Source organism: Candoia aspera, chromosome 1 (genome assembly GCF_035149785.1).
Source record: "Candoia aspera isolate rCanAsp1 chromosome 1, rCanAsp1.hap2, whole genome shotgun sequence".
Classification (NCBI taxonomy): Eukaryota; Metazoa; Chordata; class Lepidosauria; order Squamata; family Boidae; genus Candoia; species Candoia aspera.
The window spans coordinates 336,570,394-336,590,512 of record NC_086153.1 but is presented as its reverse complement, the minus strand read 5'-3'; the positions used below and the strand labels follow the sequence as shown (position 1 = coordinate 336,590,512).

Below are 20,119 nucleotides of genomic sequence, written 5' to 3'. Positions count from 1 at the left end.
ATAGATTAATATAGATTCAAGGAGAGGAGGGAGGGAGGGAAAAGAGGGAGGGAGAGGAGAGAATCTGGATGTTGAGTAAGAGAGAAGGAAGGAAGGGTTATACAGATTCAAGGAGAGCAAAGGTGTTTCTGAGCATGCCCAAGCGGGGTCCTTCCTGGGCCAGTCGCTGAGGCTGAGGCTGCATTGAGGCCCCCCTGCGGACAGGCAGCCAAGCAGGGGGGAGGGGGCCACAGCCCCTCTCCTCCCTCTGCCAGCTGGGTGGAATTGGGAACATTCAGACCGCCCCAGTAAGAATGTCCAAGTCACTGGTTGGGTGTTGGGCAGCCCATCCAGGGAGCCTGAAAGGAAAGGAGACACACCTTGTGGGCTTCTGCCGCATCCCAGGGACCGTAGTGTGTTTGGCATCTCCTTTGCAGGGTCCTCTCCTTCAGCAGCAATGGGCGCGCCCAGCGATAAAGAAGAAAATCCCCAATGGGTGGGTCGGCTCTCCATGGGGGCCTGGAGGGTGCACACCATGTCTCTATTTTTTTCTTTCTCCTTTTCCAAAACCCTTTCCTGTTTATTTGTCACGCTGGCTCCTCCGAGATGCAGGGATCAAATATATATTTTTTTTCTTTAAAACGTTCCAAATGGATCCCTCCATCCAACAGATCAAATAATCCTCCCCTGCTTTTATTGTTCCCATTCTGTGCCACCTTGCCTTAACAGCCACGGACAGATGTTGCAGGCATGGACAGCTGCTTCTCCGCCAGGAAGGGAAGCCTTTCATATTTTGCAGTTACCTTGCCCAGGGGCAGGACTGGTGCAACGGATGGGGGGGAAGAAAGGACAGGAGAAACTCGCAGAAACACGCATCCACAAAGACCACCCAGGAAAAAGGTGGGGGGAAACCCTTTGCATTCATTAGCTTATTTCCCTCTGTGATCCAGGCCCTTATGAAGCAAGCGTACCGGCATTTGCCAGCTCCTTGAGAAACTGTGATGCTCACAGATCAAGCTGTCCCTGAGTTTAAAGGAAAATCCTTGAAAAGGATATAGTGTCCTTTCCGTTTCCCTTCCCTTCCCTTTCGCTTTTGCTTTCCCTTTTCCCTTCCCATTCCCCTTCCCTTTTCCCTTTCTCTTTCTGTTTCTCTTTCCCTGTCCTTTTTTTTGCTTTCCCTTTCCCTTCCCCTTCCCTTTCCCTTTCCCTTTTCTTTCTCAGAATCTATATTAATCTTCCTTTCTTCCTTCTGTCTCCCATCATCCACATTAACTCCTTCCTTTCCCTTCCTCATCCATTTACTCCCTTCCCTTCCCTTCCCTGTTGAGATTTGCCCATAGTGATATACAGTATAATCACCCTATTTTGCTTTCCCCAGAAGACACCAGAGATGTCTTTGTCTGAGAACTGGGGTTGAGTGGGGCGGTTGTCATAGGCAGGAAATTCAGGGCAGACAATAGAAAGCGAAGCAGAATTGTGGCACTTATGGAACTCACTGCCACCTAATGCAGCATGGGACTTCAGCTTGGATGGCACTAGACAGGAATGCAGCAAATTCCTGGCAGGAGGGCCTGTCAGCAACTGCCATGCTCAGTTTGTCGCTGAATACCAGTTACTGAAGGGCAAGAGATTTTTTATGCTGTCCTCTTCAGCTGTAGAGTTGCCGGGACATCACAAGTCATCTAAGGCTGATTCTCTGCCCACACTGGAAATCCGCTCCTGTATCAGGAAGGGATTGTTTTGCATCTGAGAAATGAGATGAGTTTGCTTAGTGCAGCCTTTCTCAACCTTTTGACTCTGGAGGAACCCTTGAAATATTTTTCTGGCCTTGGGAAACCCCTGCGCATTCAGGCTCAGATATAGGCCAGACGTTACAAAATTATTCTATTCGTTTCATGGGTTGGCCTGTATGTAAGGCATTAACAGTGCTCTTAAACTGAAAATAAAGGATGAAGCTTACCTCTTTAATGTGAAGTTGCCTGAATTTGAAATAATTTTTTAAATAAATCCCGATCTCCCAGGGAACCTCTGGTGAGCTCTCAAGGAACCCGAGGGTGCCACAGAACCCTGGTTGAGAAACCCTGGCTTAGTGTGTCATGTGGCCCCAATCTCATTCCCCAGCAACTCTCCCCCCCACCCCGAGGTTTTGTACTGGCCTTTGTGGGAGTTTGATGGTAATTGTTTAACCATACCCAGCAATTTTGCCCTCTCTGTGTTCATGTGTGTAGCTAGATCTGCAGGCTGACTTGGAAAACCATGGATGTGAATGCTGGCTTGTGAGCATCAAGGATTATAGCTTTCCCAAGCCTTAGGAATCCCCCCCAAATTCCCTACTGGCTGATCATCTGCCTTTGATCCTTGCTCCTGAGTCTGCAAACGGCAATCTCCCGACAACGCCAGCAAAGGAAAGATGATTTATTTAACTATCAGAATGTATGATCCGTTAAAAAAAATATCAGGAAAATAGATTGTCAATATGCAAGATCAGCCAAGCATGAATACAGTCAACACACGTTACAACAGAGGAACGAAAACATCTGTCTGTGTCTCATTTTCAAACAGATGATTCCCAAAGTCTGTGACCAGAGATAATGTTTCATCAGATTTGTCTGATATCTTTGCTGACCTTTTTTTTTAACATGGTGATTTTTCTCCCATCCTGCTTTTTTCAAAAGACAGACTGAAATTACAGGAATTTGCCAATCAAGCATATCCCAAGCGTGTATCATTACACTGTTTGTACTTCCACACTGGAGGGATGCAGGCAATGCTATGTTGGCTTGCGAAGTAGCATAGCCTGCTTGGAATAAACCTGGGCTCTGGTCGGGCATGTGGCATCCTGCCCCAAATGGGTGAAAATGGATCAGTTATGTCGTTGTTGTTAGCAGAGCAAGTAGCACGTTAGCCCAGCGGGGGCGCAGCTAAGGCTGGTAACCTTGTCGGCTGTTAAACAGTGTTAGGTGTGAAATTCTCAGTTGACAAAGCCATAATGGGCTCATGGAAGATTGCAATTTGGAGTGGAAGAACAGTAAGCAGAAAGCCACACGAATTAACCAAAGGAACAAAAGAAAAAAACAGAAGGATGGACGTGGTCGTTTGGAATGAAGGTAGTCTGATTGGCGAAGAGCGAAGTTGTGAAGAAAGTATGCAGGGAGGAAAGGTTCATGCCAACTTTACAAGGGCAGGAGGAAGAGCTGCTTCAAAGGCAGTGGTTAGATAAGAGGGGCCTGAGGCCAAGCCAGGAAAGTAATGTGAGAAAACCGTCTAAGTCAAGCCCCTCCCTACTTTACATGAAGATAAAGAGAGGAAGGGAGGGGGACACACATTCAGACTTGCAAGGCAGCTGTTACAATAGTAATCTTGACCCAAGGGCCAGTTTGGTGTAGTGGTGAAGACATCAGGCTAGAAACCGGGAGACTGTGAGTTCTAGTCCCACCTTAGGGGCAAAGCCAGCTGGGTGACAGTGGGCCAGTCCCTCTCTCTCAGCCCTGGGAAGGAGGCAATGGCAAGCCACTTCTGAAAATCCTTGCCAAGAAAACTGCAGGGACTTGTCCAAGCCGTCTCCAAGAATCGGACACGATTGAATGGATTTAAAAAAAAAGTCCTGATCTGTATGGCGTTGGTTTCTTAGTCTGTAGAGCTGACAAAGAGGCATGGCAGTGTAGAGGGAAGAGGAAATGGCATTAAGGGATAGGAGGAAGAGCCGCTGCCAAGGCAACAGTCGGATAAGAGAGGACTGAGTCTGGGGCAGGGATGTAAACTGAAAAAATGTCTCAGACAAGGCCCTCCCTAGTTCACACAAACATAGGGAAAGGGAGGGGGGAGATGCATTCAGACTTGCAAGGTTCAGTTGTTACAACTTTCCAGTAAAAGTAGGATTGGCCTACATGACTTTGGTTTCCTAGTCTGGTCTGTGTGGAAGGGCTGACTGAGCAAAATTTGAGAGATGCAGTCCAAGTTTATTGTGTGCATGCACGCGGGTGCAGATTTTTGCCCTTCTCTAAGGCCTTGGGAAGTGGATGAATGTGAGAAAGTTTATTCTATGTTTGTTGATATAGAGAAACTGCCTGATAAAGTGAGTAGGCATGAATTATGGAATATTTTGCACCAATGGGAGGTTGGTTGCTGAATGCGGTAAGTGGTATATGATGAAAATAAAGCAGGCATGCAAATAAATGGCATGTTTAGCAAATGGTGCAATGCTGAGCAGGGAGTAACAGAAGAATATGTGATGCTCCCTTGGTTGTTTAATGTATTGATGGATAAATATTGGGAGCCATTGCCAATGGACAAGTTTGACAGACCTCAGCAGAAAGTCCTGGACACAGCAGAATATCTAGCTTTTCACTCCCTTCCTTGGCTACCTGCCCTCTCTTTCTAAGAAAACCTTCTCAGGGGTATTAAGCTTCTAGGAAAATGAGCCTGTGCATACGGGCAGTCCTCGCTTAATGACCATTCATTTAGTGATGGTTTGGACTTGCGATGGTGCTGAAAAGAACGACTTGTGATTGGTCCTCATGCTTAAGACAGTCTCAACATCCCCCCGGTCACATGGTCATGATTTGGGTACTTGGTAATTGGTTCACATTTATGACCATTGCTGCGTCCCGTGGTCACGTGATCACCATTTTCTACCTTCCCTGCTGGCTTCTGGCAAGCAAAATCAGTGCAGAACTGCGTGATTCACTTAACGAACATGTGATTCACTTAACACCTGTAGTGATTCACTTAACAACCACTGCAAAAAAGGTTGTAAAATCAGGTTGGATTAGCTTAATGACCGCTTTACTTAGCAACTGAAATTCCGGTCCCAATTCTGGTTGTTAAGTGAGGACTACCTGAATTTATACCCTTGTTGATTAGGACCAAATGGGCTTGCTCTTGAGACTGGTGTTTGCCTCACCAGAAAGGTATAAGAAACACTTCTGGTGCCATTAAAGGAGCATTGGTTGTAGCCATAAGTGTGCATATACTTTTGATGCTGTATTGCTAGCTGACAACCTGAATGATTTGCAGCAAATGCTAGTTAGATTGTATGATGCAACAAGAAGCATCTGAAAATTAATGGAGCAAAGACTGAGGTAGCTTTGTTTGACAGGGAAAATGGTGTGAATGATTGCAAATCCTGCATGCATGACAAAGAACTAGAGCAGGTAGATGAATTTGTGTACCTTGGTTAAATGTTTATTTTATTTATTTTATTTATTTATTTTCTATCCTGCCTTTATTGTTTTTATAAATAACTCAAGGCAGTGAACATACCTAATACTCCTTCCTCCTCCTATTTTCCCCACAACAACCCTGTGAGGTGGGTTGGGCTGAGAGAGAGGGACTGGCCCAAGGTCACCCAGCCAGCTTTCATGCCTGAGGCAGGACTAGAACTCACAGCCTCCTGGTTTCTAGCCTGCTGCCTGAACGACTAGACCAAACTGGCAATAAATAATCTCTTTATTAAAGATAGGGAAATGGAAAGAGGGTTTAGCATGAAGTGCTAAGTAGCGGGTAGGCTGTTGAAAGAAACTAAAATGGTTGTGTGTAAAAATCATGAGAACTGGGTGTATTAGGAAAAACAGAAAAATAAGTTGAATGAAGTAGGAATGGGCTGCTTGAGAGCATTGTTTCTTCAAGTGTGGTCCTAGGGCCTCTGGGGGTCCCCCAAGACCCTCTCAGGGTTCCACGAAATCAAAATTATTTGCCAGCCTATGTTGAAAAAAATACAATATTAAAATCCCATCAAACAATCATGAGAAGTGGTAGTGGCTGCAAATGCATCAATTTTAATTTTAAATATGGCAAGTATCGATAAGCAAAGAAATGCTCTTTTGGGGTCCTCCAAAATTTTTGGAGTGGGAAGGCGGCCTGAGAGAAAAAAAATATTTCTGAAGCACTGCTGTAGAGGTGTGTTTGCTTGAATTAGAGGAGAGAAGGTGCAAAAAAAGAAGAATGGGTGTTTGTTTATTTATTTATTTAATGATGACTCTGAATGATGCCGAATGAACATGGACTGAACACAAAAGTAGGGGACCCGTATAAAAGCTGTGGATGTTTTCTCAGAGAGAAAATGAATGAGAGCATTAAGTCACAAAACAAATACATGATGGAAGAGTGAATGGGTTGAGAGGAAGGGGTTGACCAGTGTTTCTTGACCTTGGCAATTTTAAGATGTGTGGACTTCAACTCCCATAATTCCCCAGCTAACATACTGGCTGGGGAATTCTGGGAGCTGAAGTCTGCACATCTCGAGGCATACTGGCTGGGGAATTCTGGGAGCTGAAGTCACATATCTCAAAGCATGCTGGCTGGGGAATTCTGGTTGCTGAAGTCCACACAACTTAAAGCATGCTGGCTGGGGAATTCTGGGAGCTGAAGTCCACACATCTTAAAGTTGCTAAGTTTGAGAAACGCTGGCCATCAGCCAATATGGTAAGTTGATAGTGCAGTGTTGGACAAACCAAGAAAATTAGATTCATAAAAAGGAACTTGATTCAGGTGACCCTGGGTAAGTGCGTGGTACCACCCAACCCCCGTTTGGTATTTTTGAGCATCTGCCGGAGGATGCCCTTCAGTCAATAATAAAGCTCCCAGAATGAATTGGGAAAGGTAGTGATAAGATCATCATAATAGTGAAAGGATTTGATTTGTTCTCAAGGGTGTAGCTTTCTTTTTGCCCTCATTGATGGCTTCTCACCTCTAGAGGAACCTCCTGTCCCTTTGCCCACGGATAGAACTGGCTTTCAGCTTGGGGTTAACAAATAAGCAATTATTTGCCCAGACAATGTTTTTAGATCCTTGGGAAGTTACTGCCCGTCATGGCTAGGAATATTCGCTTAATGCGATCCGGTTCCCCGTGCATAGCATCATAATTCCGTTGCAACGCAGCTTTCTAATTGACATTTTCAATTAAAACAACCCGTTCCTAGCTCTTCCACCTGAAGGTTTCAGAGGCTGGAAAGGGAAGGTGGAGAAAATTTTATCGCAGTGAATAGGTTAAGTACTCCTGTTTAACTACTCTCTCCTTCCCCTGATGCACCAAAGCTGGGTGACTTAAGAGGAAGATTTGAAGCCGCAGAATAAACTATGCAAAGCAAGGGAAATCATGCAAGTTTCACTTAATTTCATTAAACAAATTAATTTAATTAAAAGCAATTGTGCTCATTTGCTTAATAGGTTTTAGATGATTTTGCTGGTTCATACGAACATACTAGGAACTCTGCTGGCTCAAACTGAGAGCCCACCTAGTCCAGCATCATGCTCCTCACAGATGCTAAGCAGATACCAAATGCCACTAAATAGGGGGAAACTCCCCCAGCTTTCTCCCCCCTCCCATGTAGCGGTTAGACAGCTTCCAAGCCTGCAGAGCCAATTTCATTACCCTCAATTTGTTATCATTGTCAATAATGGCTCCAGTGTTTGCTTGACAATGTAGAGTACCTCTGACTATGGAGGTTCTTTCTATCCATAGCTATCCTAAGAACACAAGAAGGCTGGGAATTCTGGGAGGTGAAATCTTGGAGAAGGATGCTTCAAGAAGGAACAGGGCAATCAAGCTGCTGTATTTTTGGGATTCAGCCTTGGAAGATGTGGGGATGGGGGTCTGGGGTCTACAGGATCCCACTCAGCCCCCAGAGCCCCCTCAAACGCTGAAAATCAGAGGCAGAGAAGGGGGGAGAAATGCTTTAATATCAGCCTTGAAAGAGGTGAAACACGCTTTAAATCCCAACCAAAGAAAAGCCAATTCAGTTTTCCCTGCAAATCAACTCTGGAGCACAGTGTAGTAGGAATGGTAAATGGTTTACCCACAGGAGAAGAGATGCTCACTGACTGGGCATTTTTAACTTCGGAATCCATCTCTAAAAGCAGTGGCTATTTCTGGATATTTGGGGGGACAAAGGCCACAGCATTGCTTCTGTGAGATTTGTGGCCTGTGGTCGGCCACAAAGTTGGGTTGTTGAGTTGCCCTTTGGTTCATCTTCACATGTTGCTTTGCCAAAGAGTGTTTCCTCTTTGGCCAGCCAGCAGAGTTTGCTGAGCCGTGGAAGACAGGAGTAAGCACTTGTAAAATAGTTCCTTGGAAGGGTGTAATTTGACTGGACAGAATTTTACAAAAAGCTTTGCTGATCAAATCAGTCATTCGTTAATTCTGATGTCTTCATTTTTCCTTTTCTTTTTGCTCAGTAACTCAGGCCCAAAAGGGACATTCAGGAAATCTACAGACTGGAGAAAGCTATACAATTTTAGACTGAAAAGGGTCCCATGAAGATCATCCAGTCAACCCCCCCTTCAGTGCAGGAATCTTGCTGTAATTCCCTTTGTAGACAGTATTCAGTAGCAGACAGTCTCTGCAAACCAACTTTATTATTTAATGCATACATTGTTAAATTTATGTTGTATTTTTCCTCCGAGACCTCAAGACAGCATACGTAGCACTCCCTTTTCCACTTTTATCCAGTAACAACAACCTTGTGAGGCAGACAAGATTGACTAGCCCAGAGTCACCCCAAAAACACTTGTACCCAGTTCTCTCCAGTCCTAGCCCAGTGTCTTCATCTCTATATCACACTGCCTCTTGTTCGTTCATTGATTGATTAATATTGATTAGTTGCTTGAGAAAAAAAATCCTTGATAATTCAATTATTATAGCTAAGTAGGCATTGATAAACTACTCAAAAAAGAAAATCGCATCGCCTGATGGGGTCAGATCCAAAAGTTTGCTTTTGTGAATCCCCCAAACAAGGATGAATGCAATAGCACCTTCTCATTCATGTTCCCTAGCAAATGATCTGCAAAGGTATACTGCATCAGACTCTGGAGGCTCCATAGAACTGTCATGCTTGACTGCTGTGAACAGAGTTCTCCAGCACCACTAGTTGATGACGTCATCCATATTTAATGCAATGTATGCAATCTTACGATCAACCCTTGAACAAAAAATGACTTCCTGGTTCAAGCTGTAAATCATCTTGATGAGATATACCTTCTCTTGGTTCCCAAATTGTGAGCGAGAAAGAAAATAAATAAAATAAAATATTAAATTTATATGCTCCCTGACTCCCAGAAACTCTGGGTTAGGGTTACAGTTAATTGCTCTCAATACTTTCTCCAGCCTGCTTGCACACTTTTCCTATTCTTGCCACAAATAAAAAGAATATCACTCTTCCCCAGTCAGTTGCAGGCCTGCAGCTAGGGTCTGTGTCACCCAGGGCAAACACGGATTCGGCACTCATTTTGATGCCCCCCCCCCCACGATCATTTTGGTGCCCCCCCCAGTGTGGTGCCCAGGGCACATGCCCTGGTTGCCCCCCCCCCCCAGATGCAGCCCTGATCAGTTGTCTTCTCATTGCACTGGGACACTCATCCCCAAAATTCCCAGCTGGTCTGGTTGTTGTAGTCCCTGGGGATGGCTGGACCCCAGGCTTCCTTGATGAATGAATGATTAAAACATAGAGAGCTCAGACTGGAAATAACCCTGCCCCACCGCAGCCCAGGGCTTGCCTTACCATACCAGATCAATGCCAGAGCCTTGCCAGCTGCAGAATATGGTCTGTTCAACTCCCAGAATCCCCTGGCAATGGCCAAGCTGGCTGGGGGATTCTGGGAGTTGAAGCCCATCCATGCATGCCTTTGAAAGTTATTTGGTTGCTCCATATTGTTCTATTTATTTATTGTAAACCGCCCAGAGTCCCCCATTGGGGGAGATGGGCGGTGATATAAGTTTAATAAATAATAATAATAATATGAAAATCCCTGTGCCGTTGGGCATTCCTTGGCAGCATAATCCTGCAAAGCACAGGGCAAACGCAGAGTGTTTGCTTCTTTTGCTAATATCCCCTTGTATGGGCCCTCTTGAAAACTGTTCGGGCACAGGGCCCTCGCTCTGGTGGGAACGTCCTTTCAAGAGCTTTGGACAAGTGGGTGCGGATGGCAAAGCTGGAAAGCAATGCGACAAAACCACTTCTCCCCAGTGTTAAACGCTGGCACGCTCTCCAGCAGCCTAGCTGGCAAAAAATGAGGAATTTGGTAGCACCTTCTCCGACTAACCAGTTTTATTAAGAGGCACCAGCTTTTGTGAACTGCAGCTGCCACATTTTTTTGCCACCTACAGTGGCCTGGACGGTATCTTTAGAAGTGCTAAGGGAGGAACAGCAAAACAGGTGGAGAATTGGTCCAGAAGAAACCAAGAAGGGGCTTTGTGTTTTTGATTAGCATCACAAATCCCAGTTCTTACTGTTGAGCTGAATGGCAAGTGCCTAAACTGCTGGTTTTGGGGCCTCTCTGTTTCCTGGCTACGTTAAAATTAGAAGGAACTTGCCCAGGTGGGCATCAGCTTGCCGACCTTCCTGGCTGTTCTCGCATCAGCCAAAATGGCAATGTGACTTGCAGCAAATTGCGCTGGCGTACCCCTCTTTTTTCCCCCTAACTGCAGCTAAAATCTTAGCCTTCTTAAGTGATCAGGCATCACCTCTGGCCTTGATGGCTGGTGGCTTTTTCTGGTTTCACAACAACCCTGGCGAGGTTTCCCAGGGTTGGGAAAACGCTTAGACTGGATTTGGCATTTTTGTCCACCTATCAAGTCCTTCTGAAGGACCTGGGATAGGCAGACATTGTTGTTCAATAATATTAAAGGTATTATTACAGGCTTCAGCAAAGGATCGTTACCTTGTTGTGGTGCTGGAGCTTGAGCACCTCAATGATGCCATGAGCTAAACCGTGAAGGGCCGCCCAAGATGGGAAGGTCGTGACAGAGAGGTTGGACTAAATGCGATCCCCGGGGAAGGTAATGGCAACCCACCCCAGTATTCTTGCCGTGAAAACTAAATGGATCAGTACCATGGATAGATGATATTCTAGAGGTGACAGACTCGTCCCTGGGGGAGCTGGGGGTGGTGACGACGTGGGCTGGTCCATGAAGTCACAAAGAGTCGGAAGCAACTGAACAAAATTATTACAGGATGGAAACGGTTCCAAGTAAAGCTGCCTTTTGCAATTGACTGATGGTGATTTTGTCAATGCTGGTGGCGTTCAAGGGGTGCTCCAGATGTTTTGGGGTTGCACCCAAGTCGCCTCTTACTATTCGTACGACCTTTGCTTTCCTTTGCCACAGTCGTTCTACCTCTCTTTGCAGGTCTTTATATTTTGTGATTTTCCCCAGTTCTTTCTCTTCTCTTCTGCTGTCTCCAGGTATTGCAATGTCCACTATCCAGACATTTTTGTCTTGCTTATCAACACTTCTTAAGTCTGGGGTGTTTTGTGGCACATGCTTGTCTGTCTGAATTCTAAAGTCCCAGAGCTGCTCATCATCATCATCATCTCCATCTCCCCCTGCTTCTTCCCTGCTTTGACTGTCAGCCGTGTTGAGTGCTCTTTCAGAAAAGCTCAACCGTGTTCATAAATTGCCTACCTTGACAGGTAGGTGAACCTCTGGTCTGCATCCTTGCTGGTGCTCAGCCACCCATCCTCACCCACTGCATGCAAAGGACAGCAGTTCTGGTGGTTTTTCCACCCACAGGGAGCACTTGGTGAGAAAAGAAGCAAAATCGAGGGAATTCCTCATTTGTGTCCCTAAGACAAGGGCAGCATCACTCATGAGCCTTGCCACTGAGATCAGCTGAAGCTTTTTTGCCAGCTCATAGCCTACAGCAGTGTTTCTCAAGCTTAGCAACTTTAAGATGCATGAACTTCAACTCCCAGAATTCCCAAGCCAGCATGGCTGACTGGGGAATTCTGGGAGTTGAAGTCCACGCATCTTAAAAGTTGCCAAGGATGAGAAACACCGACCTAGAAGATAATGTAGCCATCTTGCTGAGCCCCAGAATGATGGACAAGATGAGCCAGTGGCCCAATCTAGCACAGCTTTTCTGTTCTTGTGTGTTTGTGTTTTGCTTTCTCACTCACCCTCCACGCTTCCCTTGTGGTGGTGGTTGCATAGCACACCGCACAGAGCTCGTCAGGTGGGGTGGTGGTGCAAGGATCTGGGAGTACCAGCCCACCCTGCTGTGCTCAATTGCCACTTCTCAACACAGTGGGAAGCTGGTTGTTAGCATCGGTTCCATTTAAATGGAGATGCAGCCATGTTTTCTGCTGTGCGGAGGACCAGCTCATGGAGTGTTATAGATCTGTTAGCCCAGCATATGTATGTATGTATTGCAAAAAATAATGCATTTCTATTTTCAGGGGGAGAATACAGTCCGGAGGAACACATCCCCAAAATGTGAGGGAGGGCAAAGTGCCAGCCAAAACTTTGGATGAAAACTATGCAAACTTTTAAGCCACAGGATTCTTTTGTCAGTCACTGTCATTGAAAAGCAGTTGTGGTCTTAAATCCAGCTACACAATTGTCCTGCACTTGCATTGTGAATCCTTCACTTCTGCCCTAAAGTGTCACTAGAGCAGTGTTTCTCAACCTTGGCAGCATTAAGAAGTGTGGACTTCAACTCCCAGAATTCCCCAGCCAGCATGGGTACCCACCTGTACCTACTCAGTTCAACTTGTAGTAGGATCAGAACTTGCACACGGCAGATCAGAAGCCCCAGATTCAATCCCTAGGTCAGTGTTTCTCAACCTTAGCAACTTGAAGATGTGTGGACTTCAACTCCCAGAATTCCCCAGCCAGCAAGGTGGGGAATTCTGGGAGTTGAAGTCCACACATCTTAAAGTTGCCAAGGTTGAGAAACACTGAACTAGAGTCTCTTTGTAGTCAGGGAACATTCATTCAGCCCATGCAGAGAATGCCACTGCTTGTTTTTACTAACTGAAAATCTTAGGTGGGCCTTACTTGTTTCACACATTCCAAACCAGCAGAGAGTTGGATCATGGGGGTAAAGAAACGGATATGATCAACGGATGACCAAGTTGCATTCTCCATGATCAGCCTGTATTGGAATTTGCAGAGCCCCCGTTTTTTCCCTGTTCCAAATAAGTTCTGTCTTTCACTACATCTTCTCATTCTCTTCCCAGGAATGAGTGACATCAAACATCGTAATCAGAGGGTTGAAGTGAGCTTGGAGCAACACAGGGGGATAAAAGTGTGGGGGAGGTTTGATGCACATGAAAGAGGCTTGTCATTTGCTGTTCTTTCTTTGCAGTGGTCCCCCCCCTGCAAAAAAAGTAAACAAAATTATCAAGTACCCATATACACATGGTGAAGTCAAGTCAAGCTGGGTTAAACTCCCAATTGGAGTGGAGAGAAGAAGGATGCATTAAATCAGGGACAGAGAATTCCTTTTAGCCAGGAATTGCACCCTTTTTTAAAAGCAACAACGCTTATTTCATTTTGGGCTTCCGAGAATTGCGAAGTGTGGTATGCTTTGTTAAATGTCAGCATACCTGGGGATACAATTGTCAGATTTCTCTCGAAGTGGTTTCTCCCCGCCTTCCACCCCTTGGTCTGTATTGTATTGTATTGTATTTTTTATTCGTTATGTTACGTTACGTTACTTCGATGTTGGGGCCTTCCAACTCCCGACCAACATTAATGCATTTTATTGATGACTTGTTCGTATTTTATGGATTACTTGTTTTTAGAATGCAAGAAATTGCATTGCTGTACGTTGGTAGGTTTGCAACCTAGATGTGGTGGTACAAAATCTGGAGGGTGCAAAAGAGGAGTGGGGGTTGCCCACTTTTGCACTGAATGGGAAAAGAGAAATCCATTGGGAAGTGCAGAAAAGAACAAAATTGGTAAAGTAGGAATTTTGAGTTATCAAGTGTTCTAATAAAATGGGACAACACTGCACAGTTGCCAAAAATGCCAGTACTTGGGTGACTCCTCCGTGTCCTTCTCCCTCTTACATTACAGATTATTACAGGTAGTCCTGGCTTAACAACTACAGTGGGGACCAGAATTTCAGTTGCTGAGTGAAGCGGCCATTAGGCAAATCTGACTCAATTTTATGACCTATTTTGCAGTGGTTGTTAAGTGAACCACATGGTCATTAAGCAAATCATGTGGTTCCCCATTGATGTTGCTTGCCAGGACCTGGCCAGGAAGGTTGAAAATGGTGATCACATGACCACGGGACACTGCGACGGTCATAAATGCGAACCGTTTGCCAAGTGCCCAAATTGTAATCACGTGACCATGGGGACACTGTGATGGTTGTAAGTGTGAGGACCAGTTGTAAGTCATGTTTTTCAACACTGTTGTAAGTCTGAATTGTCACTAAATGAATGGTTGTTAAGTGAGGACTACCTGTAATACTTTGATGAGAGTATAAGAACTTAAGCAATGTCACAGTCTCTTCTCCCAGTGTCCACCAACTGCCCAAGGAAGCCCACTGGTCTCCCAGCAGATATATACCACAGAAGATGGGACATGCACACAGACCAGTTAGCCACCTTGTCATTCAAAACCCCTTGCAAGAACATTGCCCCCCCTCTGTGAGAATTTCATCAGAATTCTCTTCACCTTTGGAAGTAATTTCTAAAGTAAATGTCATCCAAATGACTAAAAACTTTTTTTTTTAAAAAGGGGGGGATAATTTCCTTGCATGGCAGCAGAGGAATTTGGAAGCTGGAAATAATTGCTGAGGATGGTGCCAGAAATGCATTTCAAGGGACAGAAAGTCCAGCCTTTTCTAACAGCCCTTAGTGATGGTGTCTTAAGAAAAGCAGCGCATGCTGTCCAGAGCCCAGGACCAGCGTGCCTTCCTCGCTGGTTTGCTAATCCTCTAATCTCTTGGATAATCTGTCCAAAAAGTATACCTAAAAAAAGCCCAAACCCCTGTAAAATTGGAGTGTGCCTCTGAATATAATACATGGAGGGAGGGGCTAATCAGGCATCGTTGTTGGAGAATGATCCCCCGTTCCATTAATCACCTACCGTTGCCGTTTTATTAATTTTAAGAGGTGCTTGGTTTAATCTTGTAAAGTTAATGGGAAGGAGGAAGATTAGGGGAATCACGTGGGCTCCAGGGAAGCTTGGATCGGCCTCCTGGCGTTTTTTTTCCCAGCAAGGAAGGCAATCCTGGCTCGGCAGAATCCGTTGCAGTAGAATTGCCACGAGAAGGATCTCTTCTTATTCCTAACCGGACACCGTGTGGTTGGTTAGGAGGGCCAATAGAGCTTGGAAGTTTCTAGTCCTCAAGGTCCGCCTCGAATGCACCCAGGGCTTCTTAGGGTTCCAAATGACCTGCCCTTCTTTTAAAGAGGAAACAATCCATCAAGGTCCCCGTGTGGTTGTGTTTTACTTTATGAACGTAGCACAGACATTTCTCTGCATGTCTGGTTTGCAAGAATCCTCAGCTTTTGGGCAAGATGCTGGATGACATTCAGGCAGTCCCAAGATTGGTCAGTATTGCTGTCAGGGAGGGCTGGGAAAAAGTCCTGTTTCAAATGGGTAGCTGATGTAGTTGTGCCAAAAGTTGGACTTGCGCTTGCTGAAATCAGTGCTTCACCTTCAACCGTGAGAACTAGAATCTTCCTCTATTTTTAAGGAAATATCTCAGTGGTGGCGCAGATGTTTCCCAAGACTGTGCTCTCGTCTCACTTTGTTTCCACACAAGCAAAGGCCAGGGAGGGGCCAAGGAGAGGCTCCCTCCCTTATCCAAACCTCTGCTTTCTTTAGCTTGCAACTCCAGTTTAGCAGAAGAAAGACGGGGCCAGGCAGATCAAACCATAACATTTAGGTAAATGTAAATAAATGTATAATATGCAACTTCATTTCTTCATTTTTGGACTTTGTCCTGATTACACTGCTTAATAGTACAGGTGGTCCTCGACTTACAACCATTCATTTAACGACTGTTCAAAGTTACAACCGTGCTGGAAAAAGTGACTTGCAACCAGTCCTCACACTTACAACTGTTGCCATGTCCCTATGGTCATGTGGTCAAAATTCAGCTACTTGGCAACCAGTATGTATTTACAATGGTTGCAGCATCCTGGGGTCACATAATCTTCCCAGGGGGCTCCCAACAAGCAAAGTCAGCAGGGAAAACTGGATTTGCTTAATGATCGCATGATTTGCTTAACAACTGTGGCAAAATGGTGGTAAAATTGGGCATGATTCACTTAACAACCACATCGCTTAGCGACAGAAGTTCCCGTCCCAATTGTGGTCGTAAATTGAGGACTACCTGTATATTAAGCCTAGTTATGGCAAACCGCCTTTTAGTCCAGCTGCACTGAGTTCATTGAGGAGGTTTTGTGAGAGTTTACATATATCTGGCGTGTGTGTGTGTGTGAGAGAGAGTCAGATCCACTCCCTGGTACCTCGGCTTTCACGTCCCCGAAGATGTCCCATCTTCCAGTTCTTTTCACTGGAGTGGAATTAAAGCCACGCTACAAAATAAATAGGATAAAAACGGTGCATTGTTTTCTTGGTGCTTCTAGTGCATCAGTTGTATAGAATGAACGAGGATCATATCACAGAAGAAATGAAGGAAAGAAGGGCATGTGGATCGGGAGGAAGTCCAGGGAAGTTGTGGCTGGACTTGATGAGATCTTGAAAGAGAAGGATGAGAATTTAAGGAACAAAAAGGAATGCGTGAAGCCCTGTATGGAGGCACGGATGGCTTGCAGAATAGAACATATGGAGACAGCTGGATGATGGATGGAGTGAATTAGATTTACGTATAGTTCCTTATCTTTTTTTTAACCTCATCCATTTAATTCCTTTGTCTGACTAATTCTTACTCTTTTTTCTGTGTTGCTTACCCCTAAGGGGACAGAGCGATAGGGATTCATGCACCAGTAAAACACAGCACCCAAAGTGATCCTCCGTTTGTCCAGAATTTAAAATAGCATCGAGGTCTTTCTCAGAGAGTGGAGGAAGGGATCAGCTACCCCTTGTTGTGAAGCCGAAGGCAAGAGAAATATGCAAAGAACCTCCATGCTCCGATTCCGGAATTCACTTTTTCCCCACCCAAAGGGAGTAGAATATGCAGGGTAGAATTCGGATGCAATAAAACAAAATAGTTAATTTCATCGGCCTGAATATTTCTTTTTACAAAATATTCTGCTCTCTGTCTGTCTGTCTGTCTCCCTGTCTGCTATTTGTGACTCTAAGCATCATCCCCTGAGCATCCTATAAATGCAGGGGATTGGGGATAGCAGTGACTCTTGGTTTGCATGCATGTCCAACCTTATTGTAATGAGAGGGGAGGATGAGATCCCTAAAAATATTGCAGCTGTACATGAGCTGTTTTGCCCTGGATCTCTCTCTCAGCCCAACCCACCTCACAGGGTGGTGGTTGTGGGGAAAATAGGGGGAGGAAGGAGTATTAGGTATGTTCGCCGCCTTGAGTTACTTATAAAAAGAATAAAGGCGGGATAGAAAAGAAATAATAATAATAATAATAATAATATATGTATGTATGTATGTATGTATGTATGTATGTATGTATGTATGTATGTATAAAAATTAAAAAAAAAATACTGCCCTTTGAGGAACCAAACTGAATTAACAGGAAAGCATGCCTGGGGAGCAACAGTTGGTAAAGTTGATCCCAGTTAACCTGGAGAAGAGAAGGGATCGAAGGAGCATCTTCAGAGATCTGAAGGGCTACTGCGCAGAAGAGGAGCAGAGCTAGAACCCGAACGTGGGTGAAAGGGTTTGGGCCAAACATTCAGAGGGCAAGACCCGGCTGAGGGTAGGGCAAGCCCTGTCTCCAGATCATGAACTCTCCTGTGCAAAAGAGGCTGGGAGGGTCCCTGGGTGGGCCTGGCCTGGCCGCTGGATTTGATGACCTCCGAGACCTCTTCCGTCTCCGTAAGGTCGGACCTTCCTGTGCAGCTTGGTTTCTGCCATTCTTCCCAGCCCCTTGACCACCACAGGGGGTCTGCCCTGTCTTCTCGAGCAACTCCACACGTTGCATCTCTGATGGGCTGGATGGGCTCCAGTGCTGGGGTCATGCGATTCACATCATTTCTTTCCAAGATTCTGGCGGGTGAATCCGTAGCCAGTTCATGCATGTCGTAAGCCGTAATCTTTGCCCCAGAGGAGAGACCTGGCCTCCTTGCCTTCGCCTCTACCCCGCCAGGAAAACGGAAGGATCTGAATCCACCTTAATAGATTCTAGCCTTGTCATTATGTTGGAATGAGGAAGTGTGGCTTAAAATAAAACCCTTTTATTACATGGGGGCTGGGGGCGGTGGGATGGGTCAGCACGTGGAAGCTGACTTTAACCTACAATGCCTGGTTTGCATGTAACCACAAGCCTCATTTCAACAAGAAAGTAGCTAAGGAGAAGTGAAAATTTGCCTCGTTCTCTCCTTTGATCCCACAGGCGGAAGGCTGCCGCTAGGAATTTTGCACAGTCATTTTCATGCTCCTCCACAAACACAACATCATGGCTATTTCTTCATGTATCTGCTGGGAAGTATGGATGAATATTGGATTTTTAGGCCGAGGCATATGTTAGGTATTATTATTTTAGGTTTCTATTGTTGCATTATGTTTTATTGGTGCGACCCCTCAGGGCACCCCCCAGAGTCACTGCCATGAAGTGGGCAACTAAATAAGTTATTAAATAAGTCCATAAATACAGGTAGCCCTCGACTTACAACCATTCATTTAACGACGGTCCAAAGTTACAACGGCCTTGGAATGGGTGCTTTAGAGCCTGTAAAGCACTTCCGAGCATTGCAAAACGTTGCGCATACACCACCCACGGTTGGATTATTACATTTCGGGTGCTTGGCAACCTGCTCACATTTATGATCGGTTGTGGTGTCACGTGATCACGTTTTGTGACTTTTTTGCTGTTATCCAGCAAAAAATGCCCACTGGGAAAGCTGGATTCGTTTAATGACCGATGTAAAAAACTGGTTGTAAAATCAGGCCCGGTCTCATGGTGACTCAACTTATGATCGCAACAACTTACGATGGAAATTCCAGTCCCAACTGTGGTCATAAGTCGAGGACTACCTGTAAGTAGATTGCATTCAGTACATTGCAGGCTACTTCTTGTGTGCACTCCCCCCCCCCCCCCAATTATTTTATTTCCTATGCAGCACGCCTTGGTTTGAGCTCCGGTTTTCTGGGACTGAGAGCCCCCCTTAACCTTCCCTTTTCCTCTTGGCATTCCCGTTGCAGATTCCACCAAGCGGATTACACCGTGGAAGTCAGCATCAACGATTACCTGGACATATACTGCCCGCACTATGAGATCCCGTTTCCCATGGACCAGATGGAGAGATACATTTTGTACATGGTCAACTACGAGGGTCACAGCTCCTGCGACCATCGGCAGAACGGCTTCAAGCGCTGGGAATGCAACCGGCCGGACTCCCCCAACGGCCCCCTTAAGTTCTCTGAAAAGTTCCAGCTCTTCACCCCTTTCTCCTTGGGCTTCGAATTCAGGCCGGGACACGAGTATTACTACATCTGTAAGTACTGAAAGCTGCCCTAGGCTTTCCATGAGATCCAAAAGGGTTGGAGATCCTGGGAGAGAAGGGTGGGTTGGGAAGGGAAAGTGGGGGCTCCTGTACATCAGATGAGGATTTTTGCCTGTCAGACCAGCACCAGCGATGGGTACTGGCTGACATTTGCTTTCCAGGAGTTCAGACCTGGGCTGTTCGGATGAAAAGCTCCTCTCTTACCTGAAAAATAAAAGGGGGTCTTGTGATGCAGAAGAAGGACCTAGAAACACAGGCAGCTGGCTTATACAGGCAGTCCTCGCTTAATGACCATTCGTTTAACTGTGGTCCAAAGTTACGATGGCCTGAGAAAAAGTGCTTTATGACCTGTACTCAGCCTTACGACTGTCACAAAATGTCACACCACCCCGCAGTCACGTGATCGCAATTCGGGCACTTGGCAGCCGGCTTTCATTTACAACCAGTTGCAGTGTCCTGCGGTCACGTGATCGCAATTTGCAACCTTTTTTGCCGGTTTCCAGCGAAAAACATCCATTGGGGAAGCTGGATTCGCTTAACGACCACGGTGAATCACTTAATGTCTGCATGTGATTCATTTAACGGCCGTGGGGAAAATGGTCATAAAATTGGGTCCGGCCATGTGGTGACTCACTTAACAACCACACCATTTAACAACCAGTTTTCTGGTCCCAGTTATGGTCATTAAATGAAGACTATCTGTACTATTAGACTTGCAGTGCGTTGAAACAAATAGTGAGCAATCTGAAGGCAAATCAGCCCCAACCATTCACTGTACCCCAAGATTGTGCTGCTGGGATTTGGC

The 20,119-nt window shown here is 45.6% G+C and overlaps 1 protein-coding gene across 1 annotated transcript in view; it reads left to right on the top strand.

Annotated features, from left to right (window-relative positions):
- The window catches only part of EFNA2 (ephrin A2), a 209,464-nt gene that overhangs the window by 164,100 nt on the left and 25,245 nt on the right, over positions 1-20,119 (top strand). Inside the window, exon 2 of the mRNA XM_063290884.1 lies at positions 19,013-19,305. Coding sequence (XP_063146954.1) covers positions 19,013-19,305 — 293 coding nt within the window. The remainder of the gene's footprint in view (positions 1-19,012; positions 19,306-20,119) is intronic.